Raw genomic sequence first — 17,588 nt, forward strand, 5'->3', positions numbered from 1 at the left:
ACTACTGCAGGCACTTCACGATTCACAGCTGAGGTATGTGTATTTATTATCTCTCTCTGTGTCTTTGTCTCTTTATCTGTCTGTGTCTGTCCATCTGTGTCGGTCTCTTTATCTGTCTGTATTTCTGTCTGTCTCTCTATCTGTCTCTGTCTGTCTGTCTGTGCCTGTCTGTCTGTTTCTCTGTCTGTCAGTCTCTTTATCTGTCTGTGCCTGTCTCTGTCTGTGTTGGTCTCTTTTATCTGTCTGTATTTCTGTCAGTCTCTTTATCTGTCTGTGCCTGTCTCTGTCTGTGTCGGTCTCTTTTATCTGTCTGTCAGTCTCTTTATCTGTCTGTCTGTCTGTATGTCTGTGTCAGTCTCTTTATCTGTCTGTGCCTGTCTCTGTCTGTGTTGGTCTCTTTTATCTGTCTGTCAGTCTCTTTATCTGTCTGTCTGTCTGTATGTCTGTGTCAGTCTCTTTATCTGTCTGTGCCTGTCTCTGTCTGTGTCGGTCTCTTTTATCTGTCTGTATTTCTGTCAGTCTCTCTGTCTGTCTATGCCTGTCTCTGTCTGTGTTGGTCTCTTTTATCTGTCTGTCAGTCTGTCTGTGTCGGTCTCTTTTATCTGTCTGTGCCTGTCTATGTCTGTCTCTGTCTGTGTCGTCTCTTTATCTGTCTGTGCCTGTCTCTGTCTGTCTGTCGGTCTGTCTATTAATTTATTATATGTGGTTTTGACTTGGGAAAGTCTTGCACACTGTTTCCAGTGTAATGTACGTAGTGGGGACCTGCAGTTTTAGGAAAGCCATACAAACCCTATGGTACCAAATACACACATTTCACAGGTTTAGCATAGTGGGGACCTTGTCTAATAAGTGATGCCTTGTAACTATTTTTTAAACAACTTTATTATAGCCTCCATGCAATGATGATGACAACATGACAGCCATAGAGAACTGCTCTGAGGATTCTGTAACTACTGCAGGCACTTCACGATTCACAGTTGAGGTATGTGTATTTATTATCTCTCTCTGTGTCTTTGTCTCTTTATTTGTCTGTGTCTGTCCGTCTGTGTCGGTCTCTTTATCTGTCTGTATTTCTGTCAGTCTCTCTATCTGTCTCTGTCTGTCTGTCTGTGCCTGTCTGTCTGTTTCTCTGTCTGTCAGTCTCTTTATCTGTCTGTGCCTGTCTCTGTCTGTGTCAGTCTCTTTTATCTGTCTGTGCCTGTCTCTGTCTGTGTTGGTTTCTTTTATCTGTCTGTGCCTGTCTCTGTCTGTGTTGGTTTCTTTTATCTGTCTGTCTGTGTCGGTCTCTTTATCTGTCTGTGCCTGTCTCTGTCTGTGTCGGTCTCTTTTTATCTGTCTGTATGTCTGTGTCAGTCTCTTTATCTGTCTCTGTCTGTCTGTGTCGGTCTTTTTATCTGTCTGTGCCTGTCTCTGTCTGTCCGTCGGTCTGTCTATTAATTTATTATATGTGGTTTTGACTTGGGAAAGTCTTGCACACTGTTTCCAGTGTAATGTACGTAGTGGGGACCTGCAGTTTCTTTATTTGTCTGTGTCTGTCTGTCTGTTTTTCTATCTGTCTGTATGTCTCTGTCAGTCTCTTTATCTGTCTGTGCCTGTCTCTGTTTGTCTATTAATTTATTATGTGGTTTTGACTTGGGGAAAGTCTTACACACCGTTTCCAGTGTTATTATCTCTGTCTGTATATTTGTCTCTTTATTTGTCTGTGTCTGTCTGTCTGTGTCAGTCTCTTTATCTGTCTGTGCCTATCTGTCTCCGTCTGTGTCGGTCTCTTTTATCTGTCTGTATGTCTGTGTCAGTCTCTTTATCTGTCTCTGTCTGTCTGTGTCCGTCTTTTTATCTGTCTGTGCCTGTCTGTGTCAGTCTCTTTATCTGTCTGTGCCTGTCTATGTCTGTCTGTCTATTATTTTATTATATGTGGTTTTGACTTGGGAAAGTCTTGCACACTGTTTCCAGTGTAATGTACGTAGTGGGGACCTGCAGTTTTAGGAAAGCCATACAAACCCTTTGGTACCAAATACACACATTTCACAGGTTTAGCATAGTGGGGACCTTGTCTAATAAGTGATGCCTTGTAACTATTTTTTAAACAACTTTATTATAGCCTCCATGCAATGATAATGACAACATGACAGCCATAGAGAACTGCTCTGAGGATTCTGTAACTACTGCAGGCACTTCACGATTCACAGCTGAGGTATGTGTATTTATTATCTCTCTCTGTCTCTTTATTTGTCTGTGTCTGTCCGTCTGTGTCGGTCTCTTTATCTGTCTGTATTTCTGTCAGTCTCTCTATCTGTCTCTGTCTGTCTGTCTGTGCCTGTCTGTCTGTTTCTCTGTCTGTCAGTCTCTTTATCTGTCTGTGCCTGTCTCTGTCTGTGTTGGTTTCTTTTATCTGTCTGTCTGTGTCGGTCTCTTTATCTGTCTGTCTGTGTCGGTCTCTTTATCTGTCTGTGCCTGTCTCTGTCTGTGTTGGTTTCTTTTATCTGTCTGTCTGTGTCGGTCTCTTTATCTGTCTGTCTGTGTTGGTTTCTTTTATCTGTCTGTATTTCTGTCAGTCTCTCTGTCTGTCTGTGCCTGTCTCTGTCTGTGTTGGTCTCTTTTATCTGTCTGTCTGTGTCGGTCTCTTTATCTGTCTGTCTGTGTTGGTTTCTTTTATCTGTCTGTATTTCTGTCAGTCTCTCTGTCTGTCTGTGCCTGTCTCTGTCTGTCTTGGTCTCTTTTGTCTGTCTGTCAGTCTCTTTATCTGTCTGTCTGTCTGTCTGTGTTGGTCTCTTTTATCTGTCTGTCTGTGTCGGTCTCTTTATCTGTCTGTGCCTGTCTCTGTCTGTGTCAGTCTCTTTATCTGTCTGTGCCTGTCTATGTCTGTCTGTCTATTAATTTATTATATGTGGTTTTGACTTGGGAAAGTCTTGCACACTGTTTCCAGTGTAATGTACGTAGTGGGGACCTGTAGTTTTAGGAAAGCCATACAAACCCTTTGGTACCAAATACACACATTTCACAGGTTTAGCATAGTGGGGACCTTGTCTAATAAGTGATGACCTTTAACTATTTTTTAAACAACTTTATTATAGCCTCCATGCAATGATGATGACAACATGACAGCCATAGAGAACTGCTCTGAGGATTCTGTAACTACTGCAGGCACTTCACGATTCACAGCTGAGGTATGTGTATTTATTATCTCTCTCTGTGTCTTTGTCTCTTTATTTGTCTGTGTCTTTCTGTCTGTGTCAGTCTCTTTATCTGTCTGTGCCTGTCTCTGTCTGTGTCAGTCTCTTTATCTGTCTGTGCCTGTCTCTGTGTCTGTCTATTATTATTATATGTGGTTTTGACTTGGGAAAGTCTTACACACCGTTTCCAGTGTTATTATCTCTGTCTGTGTCTTTGACACAGACAGAAAAACAGACATATAAAGAGACAGTCTCTTTATCTGTCTGTGCCTATCTGTCTCTGTCTGTCAGTCTCTTTATCTGTCTGTGCCTGTCTCTGTCTTTGTCTGTATCTTTTATCTGTCTGTATGTCTGTGTCAGTCTCTTTATCGGTCTCTGTCTGTCTGTGTCGGTCTCTTTATCTATCTGTGTCTGTCTGTTTTTCTGTCTGTGTCGGTCTCTTTATCTGTCTGTGCCTGTCTATTTCTGTCTGTCTATTAATTTATTACATGTGGTTTTGACTTGGGAAAGTCTTACACACTGTTTCCAGTGTAATGTACGTAGTGGGGACCTGTAGTTTTACGAAAGCCATACAAACCCTTTGGTAACAAATACACACATTTCACAGGTTTAGCATAGTGGGGACCTTGCCTAATAAGTGATGCCTTGTAACTATTTTTTAAACAACTTTATTATAGCCTCCATGCAATGATGATGACAACATGACAGCCATAGAGAACTGCTCTGAGGATTCTGTAACTACTGCAGGCACTTCACTATTCACAGCTGAGGTATGTGTATTTATTATCTCTCTCTGTGTCTTTGTCTCGGTCTCTGTCTGACAGGGATTTTCTCCCTTCCACTTCATTTTCATATTTTTCTTTCTTTTTTGTCCTTAACAGCCTTTGGTTGATTATTCGGACAGCGAAGATGAGGTTTTGTGTTCTAAAATTATGACATCTTTTGAAAAGGTATTTATTTGTATATTTTCTTCCGTTTGTTTTTACCTGCCCCATACCTAAATTGCACTATTTTTAGCTCAATAATGTGAAGTAAATTTAAAAGGACAAATAAAAATTGAAAGAGGACCATCTTTTGGACCTTCTTAAAATCTGTTTTCTAAATGCAAGTTACTATTGTGAATATCGTTTCACACCCATAAGACATTCGTTAATCTTCAGAACACTAATTAAAATATTTTTGATGAAATCCAAGTGCTTTCTTTCCCTCCATCTGAAGTTAGAATGGCAAAATTATTATAATCTGTTTTCTGAAGATGAATAAGGGTCTTATGAGTTTGGAACAACATGAGGATGAGTAATGTTTAATGATAGAATTTTCATTTTTGGGGGAACTATCCCTTTAAATTGATAGACATGGATCGAGCATTTAACAAATGTTGATTTAATAGATACAGATTTTACACATTAATTATAAAGTGTAAAAAAAGGCAACAGTTATTTTTCATTATATGATAAACATACTTTTTTCTAGATCATTTAAAACTTGTCATTCTGATGTTTTTTGTTTGTTTTTTTAGAGATCTGTGATTTGTGATGATTCGGATGATCTCTTTGAAAAGTCCAGTGTAAACAGTAAAGATGACCATACAGACATTCAAGATGACATCAGACGGAATCATGCATCATTTGCAATGAGTGAACAACATTCCGCTTGTACCACAGCATCCAAAAGAGCAAAAAACACCAGAGTAAGTGTTAATTACTTTAATAGCTTGGATAGAATAGAGTAGAGAATAGCCTATGATGGAGGATTAAATGAACTGAATGGTCATTGTCTTTCAAGGCTAGAGGGAAGATTGCTGAGTACTCAGATGGTTCGAGTGAAGATGAGTTATCTGTTAGTGAGGAGGAGTATATTCCTGACACATCAGAGAGTTACACATCAGATAGTAGCATGAGCTTTATTGCTTCACCAAAAGGTAAAGGAAAAAAGTTACAGACTTTGCCAGTCCGGACCAGTTCAGCTGTGAACAGAATCAAAAAGTTCAGCATTAAAAGCAGCGGTGACTTAGGGAGCTCCCAGAACCACGACATAGCCAAAGTTCCTGACACATCTTCCATTCTTGACAGCGCAACATCAGTAGTTATCCCAGCTATAATTAAAAAGAGAGGTGGATTGAGAATGTACAGCAAAAAACAACAGTGCTTTTTTTGTGACGGTGCTTTTACAAAAATTTCTAGACACCTGGAACGAAAGCATAGAAATGAGGTAGAGGTAGCGAAAGCATTAAGTCATCCAAAGGGCTCAAAAGAAAGGAGGATGCAACTGGAGTATCTACGTAACAAAGGGAACTTTGCTTACAATAGTACTGTTATTAATACAGGTGCAGGACTGATGATTCCGCGGAAACTGCCCAAAAAGAACCTGGATGGGGAAAGTTTTATGCACTGCATTTACTGCAAAGGACTCTTCTTAAAGAAAACTCTGTGGCGACATGTCAAGGTTTGCAAATTCAAGCCTGGTGACGAGAAGCCGAAACCTGGAAAAACCCGTGTCCAGGTTCTTTGTGGCTTTGCACAACCTCCCCCACCAGGAGTAACTCATGGTGTTTGGAAGCTGTTAAATTCAATGAACCAGGACCGAGTGGCCCTTGAAACTAGAAATGACTGGTGCATTTTAGAGTTAGGAAAGCATCTTTACAACAAGTATGGATCAAGAGTTAAAATGCATGAACACATCCGCCAAAAGATGAGGGAGCTTGGAAGACTCCTAATATGTGCGAGAGAGGTTTCCCCCCTTACATCTATTAAAGAGCTCATTCATCCCACAAACTTCATGCATACCATCAATGCAGTTAAAAGGGCTGCTGGCTACAATGAAGAGACCAATGTATTTGAAAAGGCTAGTGTGGCTGTGAAACTTGGACAGAGTCTGAACAAAATCGCAATGCTCATTGAGAGCCACTCTACTATTAGTGGAGATGAAGAGACAGGAAAAATTGCGAACAGCTTTCAACAGCTTTATCAGTCTAGATGGCCTGAATACATTTCTTCAACAGCCCGGCGAACACTGGAGGAAGCAAAGTGGAATTCCCCACAATTACTTCCATTCACTGAAGATGTTAAACTCCTTCATATATATCTTGACGAGCAAGAGAAGACCTATCGCAAACTATTGTTAACACAGCCATCATCTCAGCACTGGGCAAAACTGGCCAAGATCACGTTAACTCAGGTTATGCTTTTCAATCGTAGACGAGAAGGGGAAGTGTCACAAATGCCGTTGTCTGCATACATCTCCAGCAACCAATCGGAGGCTCATCCAGATATTAGCATGGCCCTCACGGATTTAGAAAATAAACTATGTCAGTACTTCAAGCGTGTAGAAATCAGAGGCAAAAGAGGCAGAAAGGTTCCTGTGCTTCTCACACCTTCCATGCAAGAATCAATCAGCCTGCTTATTGAAAATCGGAGTAGGTGTGGAATACCAAATGAAAATCCTTTCCTCTTTGCACGTCCATCTGCAATGACGTTTTTCAGAGGCTCTGATTGCATTCGAGAATTTGCTGTTGCATGCAGCGCAAAAAATCCTCAGACTCTTACTTCAACAAAGTTGAGGAAACAGATCGGGACACTTTCTGAAGTTCTTAATCTTAGCAACACAGAGCTAGATCAGTTGGCAGACTTTCTAGGCCATGACATTCGAGTTCATCGTCAATTTTACAGGTTACCCGAAGGCACCCTCCAACTGGCCAAAATTAGTAAAATTTTTCTGGCCCTCGAAAAAGGACGCTTGGCAGACTTCAAAGGGCGAAATCTTAATGAAATCAACATTGATCCAGAAGGTACTATACACTGTACACAACATGGGTTCAGATTTTGGGAATGCTTTGAATAACATTACCTTGTGTTTTAAATTATATATTTCTGTATTTTCTACCTTTAGAGGAAGTTACAGTGGACAGTGATTTGGAGGAGTCCCCTTCTAGTTTGAAAGGTAATGATTACATGTTGTCAGTTTGTTCCATTTATGTTTGCCCAATTAATGGGACATCGGTTGCCCATTTCTGAGTTCATGAGTTGGACTGATTCACGGAATGTCCGCAAAATACCCGTCTGCTGACTCTGAAACCCGGAAGCAGTTCAAGTGGATGATGTAGCACGTCGGCATTGTGGGATTATTGAGAGCGCAGAGAGAGAACAAAACAAAACGCTGTTTTGAAGCGAATTAGAAGCACAAAGCGAGGATTCAGCAGACGTGAGAAAGGCGTTTATAAAGCATATTGTGACGAGTGGGGCGGGGACCGAGGCGGGAACTGGCGGACAATCAAATAAAGACTTTAATTCCAAAATAAACACAAAACTCTTTTGTATCCTTCCAATCTCCTCCATGGGACTTGAGACCGGTGGGTTGAGCAAGTGTCGCTCATCTTCAATCACTCCACCGGCCTTGCTCCGTTCCCACGGCTCTCGGCCCCGCCCCACTCCTCACACATATTTTATATATATATATATATACTTAGTGTTTATTGCTCTTTTGAAGCTGACAACTCAACCATCTGGAGTCCGTTGACGTACACTATATGCCGAAATTGTCACAGATGGGTCTGTTTCTTCCTCTTCTTATCACAGCACTCGCCCAAACCTGGCTCCTGATCAGGCACACCTGCACCCCATGAGCGCTCCAATTAACTCACTCATCAAGCCCCACATAAAAGCACACACCTCAGAATCATTCACCAACTGGTCTCGTAAACTCTACGTGGACTCTACCCTTGGTATCCTTATCCTAAGCAAGCTATTACCTACCTATGAATCTTACCACCTGTCTCCTTCCTCAGTGATCCCTTCCGTCTCCAGCTCAATTCTCCAGTCGAGGTGTCTGTTTCCCGTCAGTCCTGGTCTCCACTCTTCGTCTCTACGAGTCTCCTGTAAGGCAAGAAAGATCAAATTATTTCCTGGATCATCCTCTAGACGAATCTCAGTGCTGGCATACTCACCTGAACAATCTCCACTCAGCTCCTTTGCTGTCCTGTTGTTTAATAAACTTCGCTGTTGTTTACTTACCTCTTAGTCCGACCAGTGACCATTACAGAAGATCAAACCAATACAGAAGATGAGGCTTGAGCTGGCATCCATTAATGTGGACCCGAGGGATGGTGAGCATAGCCCTTCAGGAGCCACAATTTTTATCCTCCATGACGGCCAAGATCTAGAGGGTTTTGTGCAGGAGTTTGTGAATTATGGTCAACTCGCCGCATTAGGATGACCTTACCTTAATGGAGGGATTCTGGTGCAGGTTGAAGGAAGATATCCATCTCTTCATGCTGAGAGCTGATCCATGCTGGTCATTGAAGAATTACATTAACTTCGCGCTGTGGATCGCCGGATCAGACTTCACCGTGGACGAGGCGAATTCCCGTCCGCAGTCGTCACATGTGGCTGCCCCTCCGCTATCAGTTCCACCTGCTGTTCCCCAGCTGAGCTCGGATTTTCCAGCTGCCGGTGCCTCAAGTCCTGAATCACTGTCCGTGGCTCCGCTGTTCAGCCCGCACTCATGCCCGCCACCATCCATGGCCAACACGAGTCCGTAGCCATCCACGGCTCACTCAGGCTGGGTTCCATCTGTGGCAAAGTCTGTGCCGCTGACCAAAGCAAGATTAATGCCGCCAGAGGGTTCCATGGCAAGCCCCGTTAACATCAAGATGCCCGCACCTCGCAAGTCCCGTTTAAAGCCTGCTCCTCGGAAATAACCTCCCCTGTGGCCGATTCCCCAGAACTCACCCTAGTTTCTCCTGAGCACCCAACAGTTCCTGTAGGCAAACCAGGAGGGACACTTCTCCCGGAGTTCTCAGCTCCTCTCCTCCCCTCAGAGCCTTCATCTCCCTTGGCTCCACTGGTTCTGTCCAGCTCTCCTCCTCCAGAGCCTCCGCTGGTCCCGTCCAGCTCCGCTCCTCTAGAGTGTCCTTAAGTGCCAGCTTCTCCTGAGCGCCCACCAGAGCCCACTCCTCCTCAGCGCCCCCATGAACCTAAGACCCTGGACTTTCCCAAGAATATTTTTTTTGGGGGGGGGGGCTATATAGCCATGGCTGAATTAAGGGTGGGTAGGCTATGGGCCAAGGTTATCATCCTCGAGCTGCCTGCTCCGCCATGGCCCCCCAGGTACCTGATCCGCCATGGCCTTCTGGATCTAGGCTATAGAATATGGATATAGGCTACATTATCCCATACATTTATTTATTTGTGGTGGTTGAAATTGCTAAATAAACACGAGCACTGCACATTTCAAAATTAATATTGATATCGGAATGATATCTTATAGACCGAAATTAAGAAATGTATTGTGATGTAAATTTTGGCCATATTGTCCTGCCCTGACCCTGACGGCACCTCAGGAACTTTGTATTCTTGAGATGACTGTCTTTTTGCTGCAGAGACTTGTCAATACTCAAGACTGGCTTAATTTTTGCTTTCAGAATGCACCACAGTATCATCACCGCAGCACACTGTTTGTGAGAACAGCACACTTCCAGAAGACCCAGTCTCCAAAAAAAAGAGAGGTATGATCATTTTACTTACACCTCACTTATTGCTGATTGTCCTGAAAAAAAATTTCCTTTTGCATCAGGATTCTATTTACAACATGTTTTTGACGCATTTTAGTATTCTAACTATGGGTGAGCCAATTAAAGGGATAGGTGCTGTTGATTTAGGGATCAAGGGAAGTCGTGGCCTAATGGTTAGAGAGTCGGACTCCCAATCGAAAGGTTGTGAGTTCGAGTCCCGGGCCGGCAGGAATTGTGGGTGGGGGGAGTGCATGTACAGTTCTCTCTCCACCCTCAATACCACGACTTAGGTGCCCTTGAGCAAGGCATTGAACTCCCAACTGCTCCCCGGGCGCCGCAGCATAAATGATGCCCACTGCTCCGGGTGTGTGCTCACAGTGTGTGTGTGTGTGTGTTCACTGCTCTGTGTGTGTGCATTTCGGATGGGTTAAATGCAGAGCACAAATTCTGAGTATGGGTCACCATACTTGGCTGAATGTCACTTCACTTTACTCTCCCTCAGTGCTAATGTATCCGCTGAGAGAGCAGCCTTAGCTCGGCTAGTGCTTCCCACATTTTCCGCTGACTCTGATGTCTGTGTAGTGATTAAGAGGTACACTTCGTTTTGGGTAGGCTATATCTAACATGCATTCGTGGTCTCATGAATCTATTAGTTGTTCCTGGTCGTCGTTTTGGCTGAGCACAAATTATGTTTAACTTTATATATTTATTCGGAATTTTACCAAATTAAAACTGACATTAACAAAAAGAGGCAGAGTTGTGCCTATGTCGTGCTTTCCCCCATACACCACGCCTACCAAGTAAGGGTACTATTGGCAGTGAAAGCACAAGCCTGATCAAGGTTACCTGTACCGAATCGAATTGAACTGTACTGTACCGTACCACTCATTTGCATAAGACCACTGGTTAATGCATTGTTTATGCAAGTGCTTGTCATGAGTAAAATGCTAATGTGTTCCCCCCACAGGTTACGTTAAGAAGACGGCCTGGAACAAACATGAGATACAGGCTGTGGAGAAGCATATGATGAGGTTTATTAACAACCGCAAAATTCCAGGAAAGGCGGACTGCATGAGGTGTAAAGAGGCGGAACCACTTGCACTTAAAAATAGAGAGTGGTCCACACTTAAATTTTACATCAAAAATCGAATCTCCGCTCTAAACAGAAAAGATCTGCCAAATTAATTGACACACTGGCAGATTTAATTGTTCACTGGTAGAAACAAGCTTTTATAGTTTTAAAACAAGCTTCCATAGTCACATGGTTATAACGCAATAGACCATCAGTTCCATATTATTGTATGGAAATGTAGATTGTTCTTTCGAAAATTAAGGTTTTAAATAACTTTTTTTCATCCTTGTCTGCTTCAAATGTATAATTGTTTTTCTATAAACGCAAGCATGGTAGACTTTCATGCTAAAGTTATTGTACTTGTTTTCAAAAACTTGAGAATGCAGTGTTTGTCATGAAGGGTTTTATTAATTAATATATTTTTTTAAACAACTAGTGTTTACTGTGAACATCTTCATGAAGGATTTATACTAATGTTTGTTGACGACTGAAACTTATGCTAATGTTTCTTGACTTGACTATTTTGACGTACTGATGTTATGAGTTTTGAAAATGTATGTCATATACTGTATAACACTTTTTTTACTAAACCTTTTAAAGTACTAACAGTTAATTTTGTTTCTACATATAAAACAAACATCGACAAAATCAATTAAAGCATGGAGCAAATTGTAGCTCCTGTTCTGTCTAAAGTACGCAGATTCTCTTTTGTGTGTGTCACAATGACCAAAGACTGGTGTTGAGTGTGTTTAGATTCGATCCCCACAATGACCAAAGACTGGTGTTGAGTGTGTGAGTCCAGTCCCCACAATGACCAAAGACTGGTGTTGAGTGTGTGAGTCCAGTCCCCACAATGACCAAAGACTGGTGTTGAGTGTGTGAGTCCAGTCCCCACAATGACCAAAGACTGGTGTTGAGTGTGTGAGTCCAGTCCCCACAATGGCCAAAGACTGGTGTTGAGTGTGTGAGTCCAGTCCCCACAATGACCAAAGACTGGTGTTGAGTGTGTGAGTCCAGTCCCCACAATGACCAAAGACTGGTGTTGAGTGTGTGAGTCCAGTCCCCACAATGACCAAAGACTGGTGTTGAGTGTGTGAGTCCAGTCCCCACAATGGCCAAAGACTGGTGTTGAGTGTGTGAGTCCAGTCCCCACAATGACCAAAGACTGGTGTTGAGTGTGTGAGTCCAGTCCCCACAATGACCAAAGACTGGTGTTGAGTGTGTGAGTCCAGTCCCCACAATGGCCAAAGACTGGTGTTGAGTGTGTTTAGATTCGATCCCCACAATGACCAAAGACTGGTGTTGAGTGTGTTTAGATTCGATCCCCACAATGACCAAAGACTGGTGTTGAGTGTGTGAGTCCAGTCCCCACAATGACCAAAGACTGGTGTTGAGTGTGTTTAGATTCGATCCCCACAATGACCAAAGACTGGTGTTGAGTGTGTTTAGATTCGATCCCCACAATGACCAAAGACTGGTGTTGAGTGTGTGAGTCCAGTCCCCACAATGACCAAAGACTGGTGTTGAGTGTGTTTAGATGTGATCCCCACAATGACCAAAGACTGGTGTTGAGTGTGTTTAGATTCGATCCCCACAATGACCAAAGACTGGTGTTGAGTGTGTGAGTCCAGTCCCCACAATGACCAAAGACTGGTGTTGAGTGTGTGAGTCCAGTCCCCACAATGACCAAAGACTGGTGTTGAGTGTGTGAGTCCAGTCCCCACAATGACCAAAAACTGGTTGTGTGTTTGCCGGTCCCCAGATATACTCAATACCTGAAATGTCCCCACAAGTGACCACTGTGTCAGGTTTAGAATTTATTTAGTGAAATATTTGTAATCTGAAGAGATACTTTTAAAAAGGCTTTGTAGTTTTTGTCAAATATTTTTTTTTTAGGTCTGTAGGATCATAGGAAAGGGTGGTCCCCACTATGTAGCAATCCTGACAGGTGACCCCCACAATGCACAAAAACAAGTATGTGTGTGTGTGTGTGTGTGTGTGTATAGAAGTGAAAGATCACTTTGAATGGGTTTGTTGGCAACTGTTAATCATTCCATGTTTCATGTTGCAATGCTGCTTCTGAAATGCAGACATTAAATTAATTCACTGCATGAGAAGACTAGAAAAAAATCTCAGCTTTGAGTCTTGATGAACATGGTGTTTATTTTGCAATAATGACTGACTGATGGTAAACTATCCTGCTCGTTACACGGCTGCTTAAATAAATGGACATAAAATATTGATCTGAGCTGAAATTAATTTATTAGCTTACTTGTAGAGACAGCGGTGAGCCAGAACACAAGCAATGTCATGTAGGAAACAGATTTCCAGTTGAGCAGGTCAGTTACACAGCAATGTCCTAGACCTAGACAACTGTCATTATTCAGAATAATTGACCTCTGAATTCTGCGACTGACAAATCAGAATCAGGTATTCAAGTATTATCCTGCAATAATTGTGTTACATTATTAACAAAACAAATGGACAGAAATGAATTGCCGGCACTCATGGGGATTCACTGGTAGCACACAAAGGGATCAGATGACAGGTTTTCTGCAGATGAGGAAGGGAATGGTGAATGGTGAAAAGGGCTGTGCATGAAGCCAGAGGACGAAAGTGGAAGAGCCTGAGATTATATTCAACCGAAACCGGGTGGTGCACGCCTTCCACTTATTGTGATTCCTAAGCCCGCCCCATAGCTGCTAAAGACGATTGACGGCCCCTCCCCATGTTATTTCCATCAGACTGAGCAGGTGGTATTTGGCACTGGAGTGTTTTTTTGTGTGGACTGCATGATTAAAGATTACCCAAGCATAGACAGACATACAAGGATTGTATAAAATACAAATTAAAAAATAAATATTAAGTAATATACACTGGAATGCTGTGCTATTTAGTGAGCAGAGGAGTAAAACCACAAGAACAAATAAGCAATGCAATTACACTGAGATGACTGTAGAAAACAAGCATTAAACTAGTGAGGAACACTGAATGGCAGTATTTTAATAAGCTTACATTAACACAGATTAATACTTTAACTAATGTATTGCTCATTAACTATAACTATAAGCAACATTAACTAATGGGAACTTGCTGCAGTGTTACCAACAATTCTGTTTGCCTACTAACACCAAGTGACAAAAAGGTTCCCTACAAATTAGATACTTGCCTGTGGTGCTCTCGTTTACTCACAAGATTTCATGATCACTTTGAAAAAATCCTACTAAAGATAAAGGAGGTCACATAAGGAGGTGACTGCTCGTCATCTGTGTTGTTCCTGTGACTCACTGAACAAGTTGAGACATGTCCCATAGACACCTCAGTGATGTCTACTGAACCACCCTGACTGCCTTTTTTTAAGAAAAGGGGGTCATCATATGATAAATTGTGTCCTTTAACACTCATAACTATACTTTCATGACACAAATTAAGATTTTACTGCATTTAATAGCATACAACTGATGCAGTCTGACAGCTCTCTGACCCTCTCATAGACAGCAATGTAAGCAACATTATCAAAGTCCAGAAATGTAGCAAGGAGATCGAAAAATAATCCATGTTACATCAGGGGTTTAATCCGGAATGACATGAGGGTGAGTAAATAATGACAGCATTTTAATTTCAGGGTGGGAATAACCCTGACTGAAGTTACTTTCCTGATGTACTATAATTATGTCCAATAAGTATTTTTGCAAACCAATTAGTAATTGACAAAGTCTAATCACTAATCATCTTATACAATGCAGTTTCAGTAAAATTGCATTGTATCAGACAAACTGAGAACAAACAGTCACTGAAGCTTTACAGTACACAAAAACCCCAAGTTTCTGTGTCATGGCTTTTGTTCAGAGGTAACAAGCCATGTCATCTTTCTATAAGCACAAAAACCCATGATCAACCAGACAGAAGTTGCCATGCTTCAAACCCAACATTTCCATTACACTTTAGCAAAATGGGTTTAGATCAAACAAACTGGCAAGTGTGATAAAGTCAGAGTAAACAAACCTCAAGGGATTGTGGTTGGTGTAACAATGCTCATTAAAGCCTAATCATGGCAAATGAAAAGTGGGAATGTACCAAGGAAGCAAATGTGTTCTCTTCCATTTGCTTGACATTCATTAGAAAGGAAACAGAACAGGATTAATAGGGCATCTACTTGTGAAACAATCAGCATGGCATCAAACACCTCCTATTGACCACCAGAGGCTAGGTGTAATAACAAGCAACACCAACCTACTTTAAGGCTGCAAGCAACCAAGTTCTTAGTTGAGTTATCAGTTCTAGCAACCACTTTCAAATCAACGTCCTAATCTGCTCCTCTGAGTGAGAATGATTCTCAGAGAAATCCATTTAGGGTATAACATTGTTGCCTCATCCTGATAATGAAAGTGCAGGCGTACAAAACTGTATTAATAAAATGTGTTTACAATGTGTGCGGTTGCTCAGCATTGTGAGCAGTGAGAAAATGCTTAAAAAGAAGGTAAGTACAGAAAAACAATACTTGTGGGTTTTGATTTGCTGGCACAGGTTCCTTAGATTGTTCTCTTTGCACTTAAAAATACAAAATAAATCTGAAATTAATATTTTCAGCTGCAGTGATACTGTATTCTGCAGGGAGGGGACCACACTGAGTTACTTCGACCAAGCGTTAGAGACAAAATTGCACCTGTCAAAAGTTTCCAAGCAATTTGGTGATGAATTGCTAGGAAAAACTCTTCATCTTACACAGGTTCCAATGAATCTTTGTCCTGAAGCCAATGAAACTGGAGAGCAAGTGTGCAGCTATAAGGAGCCGTTACGCCAATAACATTGGCAACAAGGCCTGTATGAAATGGCAAGCAATTGTATTGAGGTGAACTTGGGATATTTCTTTGAGTAACACTGTCCTTTGAGTCTCTGTCCTTCACCAACTGCAAACACACTTTTTTTTTTTGGTTGGAATAGACACACTTCCAATATCCGGTAAGTGAAGCAGTGCATCGCCACTTCCGGGCCCATCGCAACACAATAAAAACTAATAGGAGAATCCTCTCTTTCCTTTCTTTTGTCGGTTGTTACCGCAGCATACCTGACTCCTTTAATTTTACGACACACTGCCTCAGTTTTCACGATTTCCTGACAACACGGATTAGATGCAGTTTTTATATGAATTTGACCGATAAACACCCTTACAAAAATTAACCTTTATTTTTTTGTGTACTGATTTCCATTTGTATCGCCACAGTTTTGATACACATACCATGGTTAATTTTCATAAGAGCAGTATTAAAATAGACGAATTAAATCGTGGACATTGCTTTGAAGAAATGTAACAATGCTGAACATTTTGACTAATTAATCTTAAACAGTATATTTTAACAGGCTTTTATTGAGCTAGGTGATTACAGCACATTGAAAAATATACATAATCAGAAGAACTGATACACTGCTGCGACATGCACTTCCAGTGTTCAATTCCAGTGCGATAAAGATCTATTCTTCTAAAAACACAGGTGTGATGTGATGATGACTAATCTCTCGACTGTTAGAACATCACTATAGCAACCCCTAAACAAACTGGAGTTTGTATGTATGTTTGGGGGGGGGGGGGGGGGGGGTCACTGGGAGCTTGTGTGAATAAAGCGCTCTCTCTCCTCAGACAAAAACCCTCCTAAACTTTACACAGTGGATAGGAATGTGTGGCATGTGAGAAGGTCCTGCCCGTGTCTTTTGAAGAGACTCTGAGATTTCATGGGTTTTAGAATGATATAGATATGCTTAAGGCAACAAGACCTGCCACACACATGATAGATGGCCCACAACAATGTTAAATTGTTATAGTGATGCAGCAATCCAAGTTCCAAGAAAATGTTAATTCCTTAAGACACTATCCCAAATCAAGCAGGCAATTTGCCAGAAACATGCTGCACATTGGAGGACAGCTTGTGAAAATTTGTGGATGCTAAAACGGCTAGTGGATATAGAGTCCAACACCATAATGCCCATTTATTTATTTTTTGCCTGGATCTATAAAATTGAATTAATTTCGGGAGCATAAAGTCAGTCTTTATCATCATAGAGCCCGACCGATATATCGGCCGGCCGATATTATCGGCCGATATAAGCTAATTGCATTTAAACGGCCGATGAAACATGAGAAACAGAGTCTCATGCTTCACTCATGTTATGAGTGTTGCATAGTGTGCCCACCAGAGGGAGCTCTGCAGCTCCAGAGTTAACAACAGCGCCAGAAGTCCACTACAGAAGAAAGCGATCAACTGTTTTGACGGTGAGTCTGTCGTTCGTCATGTGAAATGGAAACGCTAGTCCTGCTGATGAGAATTAAGAGAGAAGCAAGGAAGAAGAGGCTACCCTCAGGTCCAGAGAACAATTTGGTGAATTCAGGCTGGTTACGTTACTCTAACGCTAATAGCTTCCTTTTTAGCAGGCCCCTTAAATGCTTGCTATTAACTTGTTTGAAGGTGGTTCTTCTCAAAATTGACAGCGGTGTGTTCATGACACTAACGTTAACCATTCAACTTCGAATTGATTCCGTAATCTTCCGGTAATAGTAGGCAAGACGATGTTTTGATTCAGACTGCACAAAGAGAAGAGGAGAAGATATACGGGTCTGTTGTGAATGTGTCTGTGAGAGCAAATATAGTGTAGTTACAGTAACTACAGTAGGTGCGTCAGAAATGATTAAACCAGAGGGGACATGTAAATAAATGTGAGCTGAACAAGCGCTTTTTTTTTTTTTTACATATTGTTTCAAAGCAGCTTTACAGACATAACAGGAAAATGTTGAAATAATATTGTTAAATATAAGTAGGTAATACCTATTGCTTGACAAATA

General features: G+C 41.7%; 2 protein-coding genes across 5 annotated transcripts in view; one reads left to right on the plus strand and one right to left on the minus strand.

The window, feature by feature from the left end:
- fbxw7 (F-box and WD repeat domain containing 7) overlaps positions 1–17,588 on the minus strand; it is a 205,778-nt gene that overhangs the window by 32,312 nt on the left and 155,878 nt on the right. The window lies entirely within an intron of this gene.
- LOC132143624 (uncharacterized) lies at positions 3,079–11,010 on the plus strand. 2 transcript variants are annotated; one of them, XM_059554019.1, is made up of 8 exons: positions 3,079–3,167; positions 3,851–3,943; positions 4,055–4,123; positions 4,693–4,863; positions 4,959–6,960; positions 7,062–7,112; positions 9,592–9,675; positions 10,649–11,010. In XM_059554019.1, the coding sequence occupies exons 1-8, from the start codon at positions 3,099–3,101 to the stop codon at positions 10,864–10,866; spliced, it is 2,757 nt and encodes a 918-aa protein (XP_059410002.1). In that variant the 5' UTR covers positions 3,079–3,098; the 3' UTR covers positions 10,867–11,010. The 2 variants fall into 2 exon arrangements, with proteins under 2 accessions (XP_059410002.1, XP_059410003.1); XM_059554020.1 differs by lacking the exon at positions 3,851–3,943 and having other exon boundaries at positions 3,098–3,167.

Source organism: Carassius carassius, chromosome 7 (genome assembly GCF_963082965.1).
Source record: "Carassius carassius chromosome 7, fCarCar2.1, whole genome shotgun sequence".
NCBI lineage: Eukaryota > Metazoa > Chordata > Actinopteri > Cypriniformes > Cyprinidae > Carassius > Carassius carassius.

Bases quoted from the DNA above. Each gene is read 5' to 3' on its own strand.
- LOC132143624 (XM_059554019.1), top strand. From the start codon at position 3,099: ATGACAGCCATAGAGAACTGCTCTGAGGATTCTGTAACTACTGCAGGC. The intron at 4,864-4,958 runs GTAAGTGTTAAT...TTGTCTTTCAAG, and splicing joins AAAGAGCAAAAAACACCAGA to GCTAGAGGGAAGATTGCTGA. The intron at 7,113-9,591 runs GTAATGATTACA...TTTTGCTTTCAG, and splicing joins GTCCCCTTCTAGTTTGAAAG to AATGCACCACAGTATCATCA.